The sequence below is a fragment of the Lagopus muta genome, chromosome 5, assembly GCF_023343835.1.
Source record: "Lagopus muta isolate bLagMut1 chromosome 5, bLagMut1 primary, whole genome shotgun sequence".
Classification (NCBI taxonomy): Eukaryota; Metazoa; Chordata; class Aves; order Galliformes; family Phasianidae; genus Lagopus; species Lagopus muta.
In genome coordinates, this window is record NC_064437.1 from 32363227 (window position 1) to 32380884 (window position 17658).

At 39.8% G+C, this 17658-nt stretch overlaps 1 protein-coding gene across 9 annotated transcripts in view; it reads right to left on the minus strand.

Moving 5' to 3' along the window:
• Window positions 1–17658, minus strand: part of PCDH15 (protocadherin related 15) — a 678253-nt gene that overhangs the window by 203605 nt on the left and 456990 nt on the right. For all 9 annotated transcript variants that reach the window (XR_007376985.1, XM_048944599.1, XM_048944600.1 and 6 more), the window contains 2 exons: window positions 13834–13944; window positions 12679–12849 (listed from right to left, as the gene is read on the minus strand). Coding sequence is in view for 8 of the 9 variants with exons in the window: in XM_048944599.1 (XP_048800556.1) it covers window positions 12679–12849; window positions 13834–13944 (282 nt within the window). In the remaining variant the exon portion in view is untranslated. The remainder of the gene's footprint in view (window positions 1–12678; window positions 12850–13833; window positions 13945–17658) is intronic.

The following is a 17658-nucleotide window of genomic DNA, read 5'->3' on the forward strand; positions in this document are numbered from 1 at the left end:
ACCACTGTTCTTTTCTCATTCACATTTGTTGCTCCGTCAACAGAAAAATTTAAGCAGAGATTTAATGCAGACATTGAGATACAAAATTGACTGCCGCCATAATCATGACCACTTTAACGTGTTTCTTTAATGGTAACGTTAACAGTGGCATTACTACCTCTTTTAAAGGGAAGATTATAGAAAAACTAGTTTCCCAAACACATTTAATTATTTTTTTTCAGCAAATTTAAATAAAATTTAGTAAACAATTTTTAATAAGTTTGTACAGTTGCATAGATACATTGTGGGTGCATATACATGCAGCTTACTATTCCCACATACTTGATTTTTGGAAGAAAACATCTACTTTACTAAGAGAAGCAATTCTGCCTTTCCATGAACAGATACATCTGTATTAAGCTTCTATTCTACTGAATGAGATAAAGTTCATCATTGCATCTTTTTCAAATGTAGTGAAATTCTACTCTAATATTTGCATGTTTTTCTCAAATCCCAGTACTATTCCTGAAGGAAAAGCTGCTGCCCCCTTTCCCAGAGCAGCCACTGGACCTGGTGATGATGACAAGCTGCTCAGGGAAGACGTGTGTACCCCAGAGAGGAAGTCTTTGCTCTTTTATCTCCAATTCTCTACGGATGTATACCTGTCCCTGTCTACAGAATCTTAACTACTGCAATAATATTTGATCATCTGGACACCTGCTATAGCCTGCAGCCTGTATATTGTGACAACAAAATGACAAGAGAAGCAATTTCCCCACCAAACCCTTAATGAACAGTTAGTTTACAGTTTAATAGGGTAAGCTAGCAATGGAAATTATAATTAACTCTATGAGAAACGATGCTACAACATCAATGAGATTTTTTCTGAAGTGAAGTTCACTGATAAGGCACCACTGTAAAAGCACTTTGTCTAAATGTCAACATCTAAAACTTTTAAATGTTTCTAAAATGACATTTGAAGATCAAGTGAATTAATATACACAGTTCCTCTTTGACAATAGCTGCTTTTCATGCTGTAACAAACATTGTTTTATGAAATAGAAAACAGAAGAGCATATTGTCAAAGTGGCTTTTTTTTTTTTTTTTTTTTTTTGTCATGGCAAACATCCAAGACAGCAATTAATTCACAATAGTAGCTGATTGTAATTCAAGATAGAGGTGTGAGCTTGGAATGAGACAGAGATGATGCTTTCTGAGGCACTTTTTCCTCTCCTGAAGTGAAGGTTTAGAGGAGAGAAAGGCACAATTACTTCATCTCTGAAATCCCTTCATGACTTCACAGAGATCAAGAAAGTCCCAAACACCGTGTTGTGGGATATCTTGAAGAACCAAGGAACCACACTTTCCTGCTGCAATTATTTTTGTAAGCCACATAGCCTAGCATATTATGCTCAAGCCTTATTTATTTCAAGGCAACCTGCTGTTTGTATGTTTTTTTGCCCCTAACTTCATAATGAAAATTCAAGAGTGAAAAAAGAACATGACAGGATAAAATAACAAGATATTTTAATTAAGACTAGATTGTTCGGTAATTTTTCTAATTCATTAATTGCACAGGTTTTTGGCATTAATTCTATCATAAAAAGAGAAGCAGGCTTATACCAGCAGACCTGTGCTACTGCACACATCAAACCCGTTCAGGAACTGTGGAGATCTGTCTTCAACGTTTATGTATTTAGCTTACTTAGCTCGTCTGCCAGTCCACAGCTTGAATCAAACAAGATTATTTTCATTTCTAAAAGGAAATGACTTCTAATTACAGCCCCACAGTTACTTTTCCAAGCAAAAAATCAAAGCCCTTTTTCTTCAGAGCTTCTGACAAAGCTATAACAATTCAATATGCTCAATTAGCATTCCCATTAAGCTTCTAAAGAAAATTACAAACAACAGAATTCTTCTGAATGTGGAGACGGTTCCATTAAAGTTATGCATATTTTCAAATCGGTCATTTTTACCATTTTATTCTCCACTGCCTTCAATTATTAAAATATTGAAGGAAACTCTTCAAAACTTCACTTTATCCCTTGATAAATACCTAGAATATTTGCCTGTCCTCACCATCAGCCAAATACACAGTCTTGACTAGATGTCTAGAGATGCACTAGAGTTCTTGCTCTTCCTGAGGCCACCAGGGAGATCCATAACTACTGTGTATCACAGGCTGCTTGATAACCCAGTCCTGGAAACAAACGTGTTTATCTCCTCCCAAGCATGTGTTCAAAGATCATCTGCAATTTTATATTTACAGAAGGATTAGCATTACTGAAAACCCAAAGCTTGCAAAGCATAGAATCATAGGATCACAAGGTTAGAAAGGATCTACGAGATCATCTAGTCCAACTGTCTTCCATCACCACTGCTACCACAAACTAAACCATATCACGCAGCACGTCATCCAGATGCCTCTTGAACACTGCCAGGGATGGCGACTCCACCACCCCCCTGGCAGCCATTGCAGTGCCTGACCACACTCTGAGAGAAAAAGTTCTTTCTTACGTCTAACCTGAACCTCCTCTGGTACAACTTGCAGCCATTTCCTTGGGTCCTGTTTGTTGCCTGGGAGAAGAGGCATATTTAACCAATTCTTTGTGCACATTATGAAAAACCATGTCCATGTGGGCTCCTGTTCTATCTTTCAATGAAAATCACTCGTCCTCCTTCCAGCTGCCTCACTCCTCTACAGCATACAAAATAAATGAGAGGGAATATCCACCCTAATAATTCCACATTTAAATCAATTTCCTGTATTGTTAAAGTTAGAAAGAGACAAGTTTACCTGTCCTCTAACTGAAGTGCATCTATATTTAAAATCACTAGTTAATCTTCAGTATGAGACAGTGACTCAAGCAGGTGAAATGCTCGCCTACCTAGGAGAGATTACTGAGAACAGTCCTCAGCTTATGTGATCCCATATTAAAGTTACTGTCAATTTTACTGATAATTCTTTTTAATTAGTCATACTGTTTTGGTATACTCCCAAATACATAAAAATTAATTACCTGTGACTTCACATCCTTATTATTTCAACCTTTTCATGCTTCACTAGTTTTCAGTTAAAAAAAAAGTCTCTACTTATCAAGAGACTGCATATGGAAGACAGGCAATCAATTGTAACAGAAGACTTAAAACTCCTTTTATGACTACTTATCACGCACTAGCAGATAATCAATAGCTTACCAAAGCCATCCATTTTGATTTGCTGAAAGAGCCATTTCCATAGTTAATTCAAATCATTGGCATCAAGTTATTTGAAAAAAACATTAAGCTAGTAAATCTGCTGTGAACTCTACTGTGTATTTAACATTGTCCATTATCTTGAACTTATTATCAGATAACCTCTGATATTACTGTAATTACAGTGAAAAGAGTGAAAAAAAAGCAAATGGAAAGTTTATCCATAACTGTCAGAAGGGAAACTGCACCCAAGAGAGGATTTTATCATCAGATTTGAATTGCTTTCCAACTTTCAAAGTAATTCAAGATTGCATATCAGTTCATCACGCATCTCTGCTTAAATTTAATTAGAAAAATTGCTACCCGCTGCTCAGATACACTGAAAACAACTGGGCCATAACAATTTGCTTTTCTCAATAAAAATACACTGACAAACACATACCTGTCACAGAAATCAATCTTCATTTTCTCTTTCCTAATCTGAGCCTCAGGTTTTACCTAGACTGCTAATGAAAGATTAATACGTGGAAAATGGGTCAATTTGCTCATTTTTCAGCCAGTGGCAAAGGGCCACAGGCACTAGGAAGATTCTTTTCTCATTTACTGAATAAGAAACAACCTAAGAATGTATAGGTACAGCGCACTTTTTTAATTTCTCTAGTTAGCTCCTGTAGCACGGCTGAAATGACAGATGCCACTGCTGATAACCAACTAATTTTTGGCTTCTAAATACATAGGAACTCATTTACCTTATATCTAAACAGGTGAAAGCATATGCTGTCTTCAGAAAATTCAGCCTAACGTGCACCAAGAGTTGCCCTGCCTTTCTATAGATAAATATTCTAATACATAATGCATAGACAGGAAAGTACACAAACCCCTCATGTAGGAAATGGTGAGTGGAGACAGGACAAGGGGAAACGGCCGGAAACTGCAGCATAGGAAGTTCCGCACAAATGTGCGCAAGAACTTCTTTACAGTGAGGTGACGGAGCACTGGAACAGGCTGCCCAGGGAGGTGGTGGAGTCTCCTTCTCTGGAGATGTTCAAGACCTGCCTGGATGCCTACCTGTGCTACCTGGTGTAGGGAACCTGCTTTGGCAGGGGGGTTGGACTCGATGATCTCTGGAGGTCCCTTCCAACCCCTACAATTCTGTGATTCTGTGATTCTGGGAAATAAAGACTTCCCAGTATTATTGGGTCTAATACTCAGAAAGGGGAGCAGTTATGAACAAAATGCAAAATGATTATGATATTACATACGATGAACTTAAATGGAAATGAGGACAACATACATATGGTGAAACCAAGCATTTAACAGCCTATACTATAACATGAGGCCTGATTTTCCATCATCCAGAGCTCCTACATCTATTAGGGAACAGCTGCAGTAACCTTTAACTTTCACCTTCTATCTTTTGTCACACTGATTACATAGGAACTTTGAAATAATGGCTGACTGAAGTTGTTGTTCCAAACTAAACATTCATCTAAAAACTAAGCATGCTTACTTCTCATTCCTATCAAGCCTTGAAGCCATGAGATACGAAGAACACCAGCATTTGTTATTTTAAAGGCAAAAGAGATCCTCAGGCGTTGGGAAGCTAGTTAAGTCACAGATGAACACAACACATTTAATAAGAAATTTGCTGTTTTCCATGTATTGATTACTGAGAAATGCACATCAGTATGCAAAACTAAGATGAGTTTCTAATATTGGAAGAGATAAAGAATTAGATGGAAGAAAAAGACCCCAAACTTCTCAGAAAGTGTAACACTAAAGACCAGGCTAGGCAGCAAGATATGTCTCTACAAACAACCAGACTCCCCTGACATACTGCCAACTTCAGCTAAGTCTAAATGCCATATGTTATTGCACAGCCACTTATGCAAAATGCTAGATCACTTCTGGGTCTGTTCAGCTCAGGTAAAAGAAGACTTAGGGGGAAGGATCAGACTAATGTTTACAAATTTGTAAAGAGATGTGGGAGGCAAATGGGTGAGGCCAGGCTCTTCTCGGCAGTGTGTAGCAATAAGGAGTAATGGCCTGAAACTTGAACACTGGATGTTCTGTGCTAACATGTGGAACAGCTTCTTTATGGTAATGTTGATGGAGCACTGGAACAGGCTGCCCAGAGAGGTGGTGGATTTTTCTTCTATAGGGATATTCGAGACCCATCTGGACACCTACCTGTGCAACCGGCTGTAGGGAGCCTGCTTTAGCAGGGGGTTGGACTCAATGGTCTCTTGAGCTCCCTTCCAACCCCTGCAATTCTGTGATTCTTTCCTTGCCAAAAATGTTAAGAGAAACACACGATTCTCCTACTGATAAAAGCAAAAAAAAAAAAAAAAAAAAAAAAAAAAAAAAAGTGACACTCTAAATGTTCAACTGTGCTCAATTTTGGACTCATTCTAGGATGAAGAATAAATATCATCCCTGACAACCAGTAGAGTAGAAACTCTACTGTACACTACATGGGTTTATCTAAATCATGAGTTAGGTGCCTTAATACACCAAGACTGTTATCCTTAGAATCATGTTACAGTGCTTCACACAGCAAGCAAAAAAACTTCAGTGCATTTACTAACAGTCCCAAAACCTTGAGAGCATTTATTATGCTGAGAAAGAATAATTAGAAACCAATTAAATCTCACCTGATGCTCGCTGTAACTAAATCATAAGCACAGCACGTAGTCTACATACACAAAATAAGCCAAAAAGTTGGCTCGTCTCTTTCCATTTTTAAATAAAAGATTTCAAGTCTTTGTTCATGTGTGCATATGTGTGTGTGTGTGTGTGTGTGTGTGTGTGTGATAAAGAAGAAAAAGGCATGCAGAGACACAACTGCTTCAGAACCTAACAAACTTGCTCAATTAGCCACGAGCACTTCCACAACCAGCGGCTCCTGGCAGCCTGGTCTGGTGGTTGGTGACCCTGCATATAGAAGGGGGGTTGAAACTAGATGATCATTGTGGTCCTTTTCAACCCAGGCCATTCTATGATTTGAACGTGGCATACCTAACCAACAACTGAATTGGAAAGAAAAACCCAGTGACTGTACAATCAGATAACAAGGAACTGTCCTGAAATCCCTTCAGAAACAATTGTTATGTGGTTGCCATACACTCAAAGGTACTGAAAAGCAGCACAACCTTTGCAATGTTTATTACTTATAAACAGTAAGTGTAATTGCTATTTGGGCAGAACCAACTGGGCCTGTTATCTTAAAGAGGTGCCCTGTGTTCCCTACAGCATCATGTGACAGACTTCAGAATACAAGCAAGTAATGAAAATATAAAAGGCGGCTTTTAGAAAGCAGCTCTCAATTGATGGCATAATCATTGGTCTGATGCAAAACACATCTTTATCACTAGCTTGGAATTCTGCAAAAGATGCACAAGCTCAAGTAAGAATTATTTGTTCACTTCGTCAAGATAAGCTGAAGTTTTGTTGTATTTACTGTACATTTTAAATTTGGAACACTATGAATCAACAAGGTATGCAGATGCATATATGAAAGTAAATGAATCTTTTTCCCCTTCCATGAATTATTCAAAACCTAAGATCCAATTTTCTGGTGAAAAAAGAAAAAAATCACAAAACTCAATTTTTGTGCCAGTAGATTTCACCTTACCATCAGAAGTCAGTTTTTTGTAGTTTCCAAACTACAAAACTACTGTTTGTTTGGAGGAGCTTTTTGTCATTGGCTTTAAGCTGGTGATCCTATGCTCAGACCCATCTCCTCGAGCCCCAGCGCTCCACAGGGCTGCTAGGCCCATAGATTGTGAAGTCCCTGCTGACAATTCCTACGGACTCCAGGACAACCGGCACAAAAATAAATACTTTCTGTATAGAAAGATTCATCAGTTGTGCGTTAATAAGCAATGTTCCATAACACTGCTAGTTGTTTAAAGTGCTGAATCTTGAATCAGCACAAAGAAAGCCACGTAGGTGTCACAGAGTACATGACTTTTCATGTGGACTGATAATTATCTGATGGAACCTGATAATGAATCAGTCTGTTGCAAAAACCAGCCCAGCAGCTGATTATATCGGCCTAATCTATGTTTAACTGCTAATTGCCTTTCAGCCTTTTGCAGGACGATGAAAAATAACTGAGCACAGAAAAAGACAAAACCTTCACAGAATAAGTACATCAAGAATTGACTAAAGAGGGAAGAAGTAGGAGAAAGTATCCTTCCAATGCTGAGACACACAAGGGTTGTTGTTTTTTTTTTCTTTTTTAATTTAATGACTTGAGCATATTGTTAGTCAAATATTATTTACTAAAGACTTTCTGAGACGAAGAAAAAATATTACTAGATTTAACCAGATACAGAAAACATAGAGGCAAATATAAAATGATGCAAAAAAGCAAGGTTTTCTCAGAAACTGAAATACAGCTAACAGTGAATTATTTCCTAAAGATTAACTAGGACAGTAACAATTAGGAAAAACAGACTAGTACTTGGACTAATTAAGTAGGTGGTTCAAACATGTAACCTTTCACCTGTCAGAGGCAGACACTGCTTTTCTTTTTGTTATAAAGCAATATACTCAGCTTTTGGAACTTCAATTCTTTGAAAAGTTTATGCTAACTCATTTTAAAACATCACTGAAGCTGTAGCTTACACTCTCCTAAAGGAAATTAAGATTTGCATCTGTATTATGAGACAGAACTTTAAATAATGACTTGAATGTTGTTTTGTCATGGGCTTTGGTGTCTTTTCTGCAAGATAATTTTTGCAATGAATTTCAGAAGAGTTTAAACTTCATTTTCTCCTCCCTGAGAACTTCTGAATCAGACACAACAGGTGGGACTTCACAAGCAAATTAAAGCCCAGGGAAGCCATAAATAATGTAGGTGTGAATTACAGGCTGTTAATTTAGCTGTGTTTGAGCTTCAGCAGCAATAAAGCAGTTGAGCTCCCAGTGCTCACCTTACACAGGATAAAGCATTCAGAATAGCTAATGTGCTCTCCATAGGTGAAAAGTTTGTTTACTCCGGAGGAAGAGATTCTGCCTACTCTAGGAAGTTTTAACAATACAACCATTTCACAACAGTAACTGGTGCTTATGTTATCTTAGCAGTAATCATAGAGAGAACTGAACAGAGAGGAACCTTAGAAGATTTAAGAAGGGCAACTCTTGCATCTAGGGAGGAACAACCACGTCCATCTGTACAGATTAGAGGATAAACTGTTGAAGAAGCGCTCTGCACAGAAGGACCTGGGTGTCACGGGGGACAACAGGTAGGTCATGAACCAGCAGCGTGCCCTCGTGGCCAAGAAGGCCAGTGGTATCCTGGGGTGCATTAAGAACATGGCCGACAGGTCAAGGGAGGTGATCCTCCCCTCTGCTCTGCCCTGGTGAGGCCACATCTGGAGCACTGTGTCCAGACCTGGGCTGCTCAGTTCAAGGGATGTTCTAGAGACAGTCCAGCAGAGGGCCACAAAAACAGCCAGGGCCTGGAGCATCTCCCATATGAGAAAAGGCTGAGAGACCTGAGGCTGTTCAGACTGGAGAGGAGAAGATAGAGGGAATTTTATAAATGCTTATAAATATCTAATGAGTGAGAGTAAAGCAGATAAGGCCAGGATCTTTTCTGGTGTCCAGCAACAGGACAAGAAGGAACAGGCACTGGAACTTCCATCTGAACATGAGGAGAATCGTCTTTACTGTGAAGGTGACAACAGACAGGAACAGCTGCCCAGAGAGGTCATGAAGTTTACTCCTCTGGAGATACAGAAGACTCACCTGGATGCTCTCCTGTACAGCCTGCTGTAGGGAACCTGCTTCAGCAGGGGCTGGACTAGGTGATCTCCAGAGGTCCCTTCCAATTGCTACAATTCTGTAATAGCCCTAATGAGACTGTGATGGCACTTAATTACAGTGGATCACTGGTGATGAGCTGCAGAAGGGAGAGTCACAAAGTGAGGCAGCCATTGATGAAGTCCTACCTTCTGGCCATGCTCAGTTAACGTGCTGACTTACAAATACTATTATCACACGTTATTCTATATGCCCACCAGATGGGACCATCAGATAACCTCTGGCTCTGCCGGGAAGATGTGCAGCTTTGGGACAGTTTGCACCATCTGTGCAAATAGCAGAAATGCAAAACACTTTTCTTTTTTTTTTTTTTTTTTTGTTTTTAATTACAAGTGTATAAACACTAATCATACAGCACTCCACACAGCCTGGAACAGATTTAATAGAATTATTAATACTGCCACAAGGCAGACATCAGATCAACTCTCAGAAGGCATAATGTAAGTGCTGGTACTGTTTTTGAGGAAAAATTGTTTCTCTGGTAATGAAGAGATCCATTAACTTTGCTGGTCTCTTTCATTTCACCTGCAAAGACCATAAACAAAGCCCAAGCTGTATGGATGCTTCATTGCTAATGCATCAAACTGCTTTGGAATTTCTAAAGGAAACAAGCTTGGAAAGAAAACACTCTATTTACCTCAGCAAACTCAGCAAATTGTTTAAGGCCAATTAAAGACAACTAATCTTGTAAGACCAAAAAAACCCAGAACCTTTTATTTCCAGTTACATTTAATGTTTTACTTATAAGTGCTCCCTTTTAGGGGTCAGTCGAGTAGACATAATGTAAAGCAGGACTTTTTAAGCTACTACTTTGAATACTCCTTGACATTCCTTGTTAAAGATTCATTAATATTCCTTTTCATGTTTGCTGTAAAAAATACAAAAAGTACTTAAAAAGTAAATGATGATGCTGGTCTAATAATTCTCCTTTAGCCTATGTAGTAGTTACCATTAGGGAAAGACATTAGGGAAATACCATTAGGGACAGTATATTCTGTTCTATTTGCTACTCTTGCTGAAAGGTTCAAATCTTACAGAGTAGTAAATCTTGATTTTCAAAAAGGAAGCAAAAACTAATTAGTGCAAGTAAATTGACATCAAGCATTCTAGGGAGTACAATGGCCACCATCAGCTTCTATACAACCTGACACTGGGGATAGGGTCCTGCATCATTATGGATTCTTGCCTATGTGGTGTACTGCAAACTTCTTTATATCATGCAGCCATCTCCAAAATACTTCTGACTGAGTTTCTCTGCCCAGGCTGCTTCATCAGATCGGAGGATTCCATTACTTCACTGCCAGAGGACTCTCTGCACCTCTATCATACTGCTGTTTGCAGGACAAATGTGTGTTTTATTAATTGAGGGATTTTTCTTAATTATTATTTTATAAATATAAAATTGTTCTATTGCCTAATTGCATTATAATTTACAAGCCAGGTAAATATTTCAAGTACCAAGGTAAAAGCTGTGGTAGACACATCCTTCTTCCACTTATGTTTATCAAAACAGCTGCGTCACTGCAAAAAGATAAACAGCAAATAGCAGCTATTTTTATCAAGAGAACCAGTTTCTCGTGTCACAGATCAGACCTCTCAAGGTGCAATTTGACACAAAACAGCCAAAAAGAAAACAAAAAAAGCTGGCACCTGAACAGCTTTGGCAGTCAAACGAATGTATTTTGCAACTCAGAAGTAATCACTAGCCAGATTTCTGCAGGCCTTCCTGGCAGACATCACTTTGCCTTGTAGCGCCCAGCACATGCCTCTCCACAGCAAGGGCAAGAATGAAGACAGAGCTGCCTCAGGACAAGTAGATGACCTCTGTCCTGCCTTTTGGTAGGTAGATTAAAAACAAATAAATTAATGTAACAACCAAGCACTTACCTGCCTCTGTACTGTGAATGCCACTTGATCTGTGTGGATAAAATGGGGTCACAATCTCTCATTCCCTGCTTAGCTTGGGTACCCCACTAACCCTGATGAGGCCACGTACTGAGCTGAGGAATAACATGCAGTTTCCTTCAAATGATGTTACATGCAAGCCACATTCATCTAATGCATGTATTCACAAAGTCAAATTCAGCCACTGCAATTAGAAATACCAAGGTGTAGAAGTGAAAAAAGAGTAGCATAAATCAGACTAGTAAGATTATATATGGAATATCCCTTCCCTTCCCTCCTGATTTTCTGCTATTACAAGCTGAGTGTCAAGGCTCCGTTCTTGCTATAACTTAAAAATAAGGATGCAGTTGTGAGGAATAGTTTCTCAGCTCAGAGAAATGATCTCTATTTGAGGTGCATAAGGCTTGTAAGATCCAATCTCCCTCCAGTTTGACATCAGCTCCAGTCTGACTTACATAAATTCCCTGAAACTTGTCCCAGACCCTTCTTATACAAAAAGCACAATAACTGAACATCATGACTGCTATAAAGCTTCCTCTCATCTCCCAGATATTGTACTGGCTATTTAACCAGAGCCTGTACTGTTGGTCTCTATAGAAGGAACTGATGAACTCCTGCATATGTTAGTGACATTTTCAGCTGGATCTAGATTGGATGTGAGAGATTTTGAAACTTGCTAAGGATGTCATCCTGTGTCAAAGAAGCAGGGCAGCTGCCCTGCTCCAGGGCCCAAGCCCAGACAGAGCTGGAAGCCTAACTTGTGGGATGGCAAAAGTCTACATGGAACGAGACAGCAAAGCAAATAAGCCAGAAAATAGCAAGAACCTCCAAACTTTCAGCCTCATCCTCCCCATCTCTTGGTCAGAGAATGCAGGCCAGAGATAGTGTCCTGAGATGAAAAAGGGAAATCATGATCTCGTTGTCAATAGTCAAAGTTAACCTAATGTCAGAGGTTGATCGGGTGGGGGATAAGCCCAATGATTTAACTGGTTCTGCTTTTTTTTTCTTTTTTGTAAATGTATGAACCAAAGGACATTTACCAGCATTGCTTAAGAAACTTACATAAATCATATTAGCCAAATGCAGAGCATTTCTCCTACTCCAAAGATGCACACTTCCAGCCTACCAAGCAGCCTTCTTCCCCTGTAGGGAAGAAGAATTAGCATCATCTTGCATCAGGATTTTGTAGAGCTCTCATCTCTTCTTTTTGTGATCCACTGTGCATATCCAAGGGTGAAATGACTGAATTTTATACTAATCCTAACTGATGTATTAACCAGTGTATGCAGTATAAGCAGCTACATGGGATAAGCACTAGTTGCTCTTTAGTGCCTCTTGACTGAAAATAGATACAACGGCAAAGAAACTTTCCAGGGACAAACAACTAAGGCCTCCTTCCCTAAAAATCTTCCCCGTGAAGTCTCTAATAATCCGGAAAAGAGGGACAAGTCAAGTACCCTACTCCAAGTGGTTTTTCAGAATATTTCAAGATTACGATGAAGACAGAGCTAAGAATGCAATTACACAATTTCACCAAACTTCAGCAAGACTCAGAGCCTGTAGCAAGCAATATACCACTGTATCAAAGTTGGAATTTCATCTATTCATACAAGTATTTTACTTCAATTTTAATCTGTTTAGCACATAGAACCTGACACAAAGCATGCACAGTCCTTCTAGTTACAGTCCTCCATTGTGTTCACAGAGAAAGACGACAACCAGTTACAAAACAAACACAGAAAACTTACAAAAATCAAGAGGACTTACAGGATCTGTCAGTTCTGGCAAGCTTGCTTGGTAGGTGAGAGGTCTACAGTCACGAGTATTATTCACCAAGACACAAGGAAGAAACATTGGTCCCAGGTCATCCCCGTCCAGCACATCCACTGTGAGGGTGGTTGTACTCGTCCTTCGCTCATGAAGATTCTGGGCTCGGTCCTGGGGAGCAAATGGGAAACATTTTGTGAGATGTTGAGAAGTCAGAATCTACAGAAAGATTTAAAGTTAAAGGTAAGGGCAAGGTGTATAACCTTCCCAAATGTGCAGATTCTACACAATACATAATTATGAAAACTTCAACCTCAGAGCTACAGCCTTCAATTTTCTGAACATTCAAGAGCATAGCGAAGAGCACAAAGGCACACCCTTTAAGCCCATCTTCTACTAGGGAAACGCTGAACATACCACAAAATATATAGGAAAGCAAGTTTACATTACTTTAAAACTATCTTAAAATTGCTTCAGGGGATCCTCCTTTTCCCCATAAATGAAACAGTACCACAACAGTGGTAAACAACAGAACCAAAGTTTTCATTTCAGCCATTATCTGAACAAAAAAACAAAACAAAAAAGGCTTTCACAGCCCTCAAAGGCACAAAAAAATTCTGCGATGACAGATGTATTAGATACAGTTTACACGTCACTCTTCTCCTGGGAATGCATTATCTACTGCTAGCCGCTGTGTAAAAACCTCCATATAACCATGTAATATGACTTCAAAGAAAAATCACCTCTTCAAAGAAAACTGCTTTTCAAACATGAAAGATACAACCAAATTGTATCCATTAAACTCATTTGACATCAAATTAGCATTGCTAGATGTGTTAGAAGATGAACACTTAGTGACACTAGAATGCACTTTTCTGCATGGGCTGTACTTCAAATACGCAACTTGTTCCCTGCGCCAGAATGTTGCTTTTTTCTATGCATCTTGAGCAAGCTTTTTTAACCAGCAGTAGTATGTCTAATCTTTTAATGACAGAAAGCACCTAGATACATCTTAAATAGGGTCTACAGAATAAGAGTGCATCAGACCTGGTATTTTAGAGACGCTTTTCCTCTCCTAGGAAAAAATCCATACCCAGGAACTTAAGGGCCACCTGAATTAGAACTATAAATGGCTATTATGAGATGTATACTTACATTTGCTTGAACAATCACAAAGTAACGAGTCTTTTCCTCATAATTTAGTCTCTCCCGTAGAACTACTGCTCCAGATAAAGTAAGAGGAATATCAAAGGTCCTGTTGGAAGTCTGCAAAAATTAAAACAGTAACATGAAATTGAACGTGCTTCAAAGTTAAAGGATATTAAAGACTGGCCAGAATGAGATGGCCTATTGAATATCAAAACTGCATGTCTTTTAGATAGAGCTTTTGAATAGTTTCCTGTTCCCTCCCTGCCCAACATACTTGATGAGAATTTCACAGTAAGTATTCTGTACGTAACAGAATTCTCTCTGGCTGTTTGCAAGTAACTTGTCACTTCTAATCACAAACTGAAGCCCAACTCTCCTGTTTCTTATTGATTCGCCGTGCTGAAAGTACGCTGATGTTAAAAAAGCCTTTCACACCTTTGGTCACACCAAAATCTTTCCACGCTTAAGACTACCAGTGTAGAATACACTTCACACTGAAATATGGTGCATGGACAATGGCTGTGGAACAGTACAAAAACCTCTTGAAAGGAAACACTACAGAGGTACAAAGTACTATTCTCACCTTAGATAACACAAAAAGGCCATTCCCCATCCCCATAAAATTTCAGACATTTGCATAAAAAGTACTATTTTCAGCAATTACATGATAACAACTGTTAAATTTGCCATGTTTTGATGCATAAAAATATTACTGGAAGGTCCATCACAAACCCTGCCAGTAATATACAATATTACAATGAGCAATACAATTTGCTCATGACTAAATTTTTTTTTTTTGGGGGGGAAAACAACTCTGAATATATAAAAAGTACCCAGTGGTACTGTGTACAGATATGTATATATGCATACATACACATACAGGGGAGAAGGAAGACCAACACAAAATATTTATACCGAGGCAAAAAAGGAAGCTAAAAACAGAAGGAAGAACCATGTAGAGTTCACTGCTTTTGTCTCCCTCTTGGGATGTGAACCATGCAAGTAGCAGGCAATGTTTTTCACTATCGTAATGAAGTGATGCTGTTTGTGTGTGTATGCACACTCATGCACTTGCTTGGGAACTCCAGCTCACAAGTAAGATCCTTCTGGCTGCTTTAGCCCATTTATCTCTGGTTAAAAAGGGAAGAACCAACTGGAAAAGTCTCTATGGCAGAGGATCAGCCAACGCGTTCCCAAAACAGTGCCCTCTTTCTGGCATTCCTTGGCAAAAAGAAAAATGCATTGAAGTAGAACACTACAATCTAAACTGTTGGGAAGCATCAGAGGAATTTCAGCAAAAAACCCTGTAACTTCTTCCCAAAGTGCCTGTATCTGGAGTCCCCCCTCTCGCTCCAGTAGAGTAGCAAATTGCAGTAACGGTTCCTTGGTGACATGAAGTTTAACTTCAGGTGTGTATCAGAACTCTGAAAGTTATCACACCAGATTCACCCCACACATATCCCTTGACTGCTCTGCAAAATCTACTTCTTGCTGCAATACAAACCACGATCCAAGTTCCAAGGCAACTAAGAGATACACAAAGCAAGGGCACAGCTCAGCTGCACCTACATCCAATGCTGAAATGAGCCAGCATATGCAGGAAGTCAGGGACATCGAAAGCTCTTTTATGCTTCCTGGCAAAGTGACACTGCTTTGTTGCCTGCACACTCCAAGAGAACAGAACTGATTCCCCCTTGAAAAGCTTCAGAGAAGAAATACTAAAATGCTTTCATACAGTAGCTCTTACAACACAGCATGCTCACCAAATTTAAATCAGTGAAGCAGGCTGGAGGCCGCAGGATGGCAAGGATCGCTTCCTGATGCCAGACCTAAAATTGGCCGTTTTGGGAAAATTAGAAAGTCACTACCAGGTTGTTCATTTCCATTCCCTCAGTAGTAGAAAGATGGTGTTTCACATTACTGTCACTACCTGCTGGACTGTAAGCAGCACAAAGCCATTTGAAGAACGACGCTTTTGAAATTCAGAGAATCTGAAGTGATTTTACAGGGCTTTCTAAAAGATGATCTAAACACAGATGATAACACATCTGACAAAAATAGCGAAATCCCTTCTATATCAAGGGCAGGTTTTAGACTTCAATTGAATCAGAGAATAAGGGAGGCTGTCAGAGAACATGGGAGCTCACAAGGGCTGCTCTGTGCCTCAGCCAGTTGGAGGCCAAATATTTTCAAGGACAGAGACCGTACAACTCCTCTGGGCTCCTGCTCCACTCTTCGATCACTGTCACTGGGGAAAAGAGCTTTTCATTGGTATTTGCCACGTGGCATCTTGCACCATTTGCTCTTTCACAGCACATCTCTGAAAGAAGTCTGCTTTCATCATCTCCACAACATGCAGTAGACAAGAGACAGAGATAAGATTTCACAGAATGGCCTGGGTTGGAAGGGATCTCAAGGATCATGAATCTCCAACTGCCACGTGCAGGGCGACCAAACTTCCTATTTACTACCAGACCAGGCTGCCCAGGCCCCATCCAACCTGGCCTTGAACACCTCCAGGGATGGGGTATCCACAACCTCTCTGGGAAGCCTGTTCCAGCACCTCACCACTCTCTCTTAAATAACTTAATTTCCCACACATTGCTGCTTCGGCCCAATTCTCAGAGACACATACAACTTGGATGTCTGTTGAAGAGACAGTTGATGTAACAACCTCTGATGCTCACACATTGCTCCTTCAGATTTGGAGAATCTACCCAAATCATAATTACACGTTATGTTTTTATTGACGTGTGTTTCCAATTAGCTTTGATGTTACATGTGCAAGTTTTACAACCACTCCTTTGTTCCTGCTAGCTTCTTGTAATATAAGCAGCCCTAAGTCTCAGGCCAGCACAGTGCTCTACAATGCAGCAACATAATCCCCACACCCACCCCGAGCCACAGTCTTTCCCACCTATAATAAACTGGCTTAAAAAGAAGTGCTGGTGGTGCTCTGGGCTGTGCTCCCAGGTTCTAGCCTGGGAGGCAGTAGCTCAGACAAGAGAGCAAAAATAATTCCTGCAATTTTGCTATTCGTTCGTGCAGGTGCACAAGAGAGGTGGCAATCTACCTTTTGTAGCAAGGCAGCATACTCTGGAGAGCCTGGTAGACTACACATCACTGAACTAAAACCAATCAAATAGAAAGCACTATATAATTACTACACAGAGGAGAAATGTTTTATCTCCTCCCACAGATACGATCTACTGAAAAAAATAGGAACACCGATTCATCTGCACTAATGATGTACACACTGAAGGAGCAAAGCTTTGTATTTTTTCCCCTCTGGAGTTTCAGCTTCCACGAACCTGGTACGGCCATGCTCTCAGGTACCCAGACACACATTTAATGCACATACCTGCAAACAACACCAGTGAAGCATAACAAAACAGGAGTATTGCTCATCTCTTTATTACTGTAGAGTCTGAAATTCCAACAGATTCCTACTGGCACAGGAATTAGTTTTAACTTGCAGCTTCACAATGAAAGAAAACGTCACCGGGAGCATTAAGTCCAGTCATGTTTCCTTTATGCTCATCAGAGAGATCCAAACAGAGCTGTGAGGACTATAGCTCTGCCACGTCAGTCACCTGCAGTTTTGGTATGTCATCTGGGCTCCCATGGAAGCTTTGTGACAAAAACCATGAGTCTGAAACATCACGCAGACAACTCGCTGTAAGTTGCAGTGTAGGTGTGGCAAAATACACGAGGCAAATTATATCAGAAGGGGAAAGTCATCAGGAGACAACTTACTCTGCAGATGTGGGCACGGTATGCTACAACTCAGCACAGCAAAAGCATTATGCAGACCTCTAATTTCATAGCAAC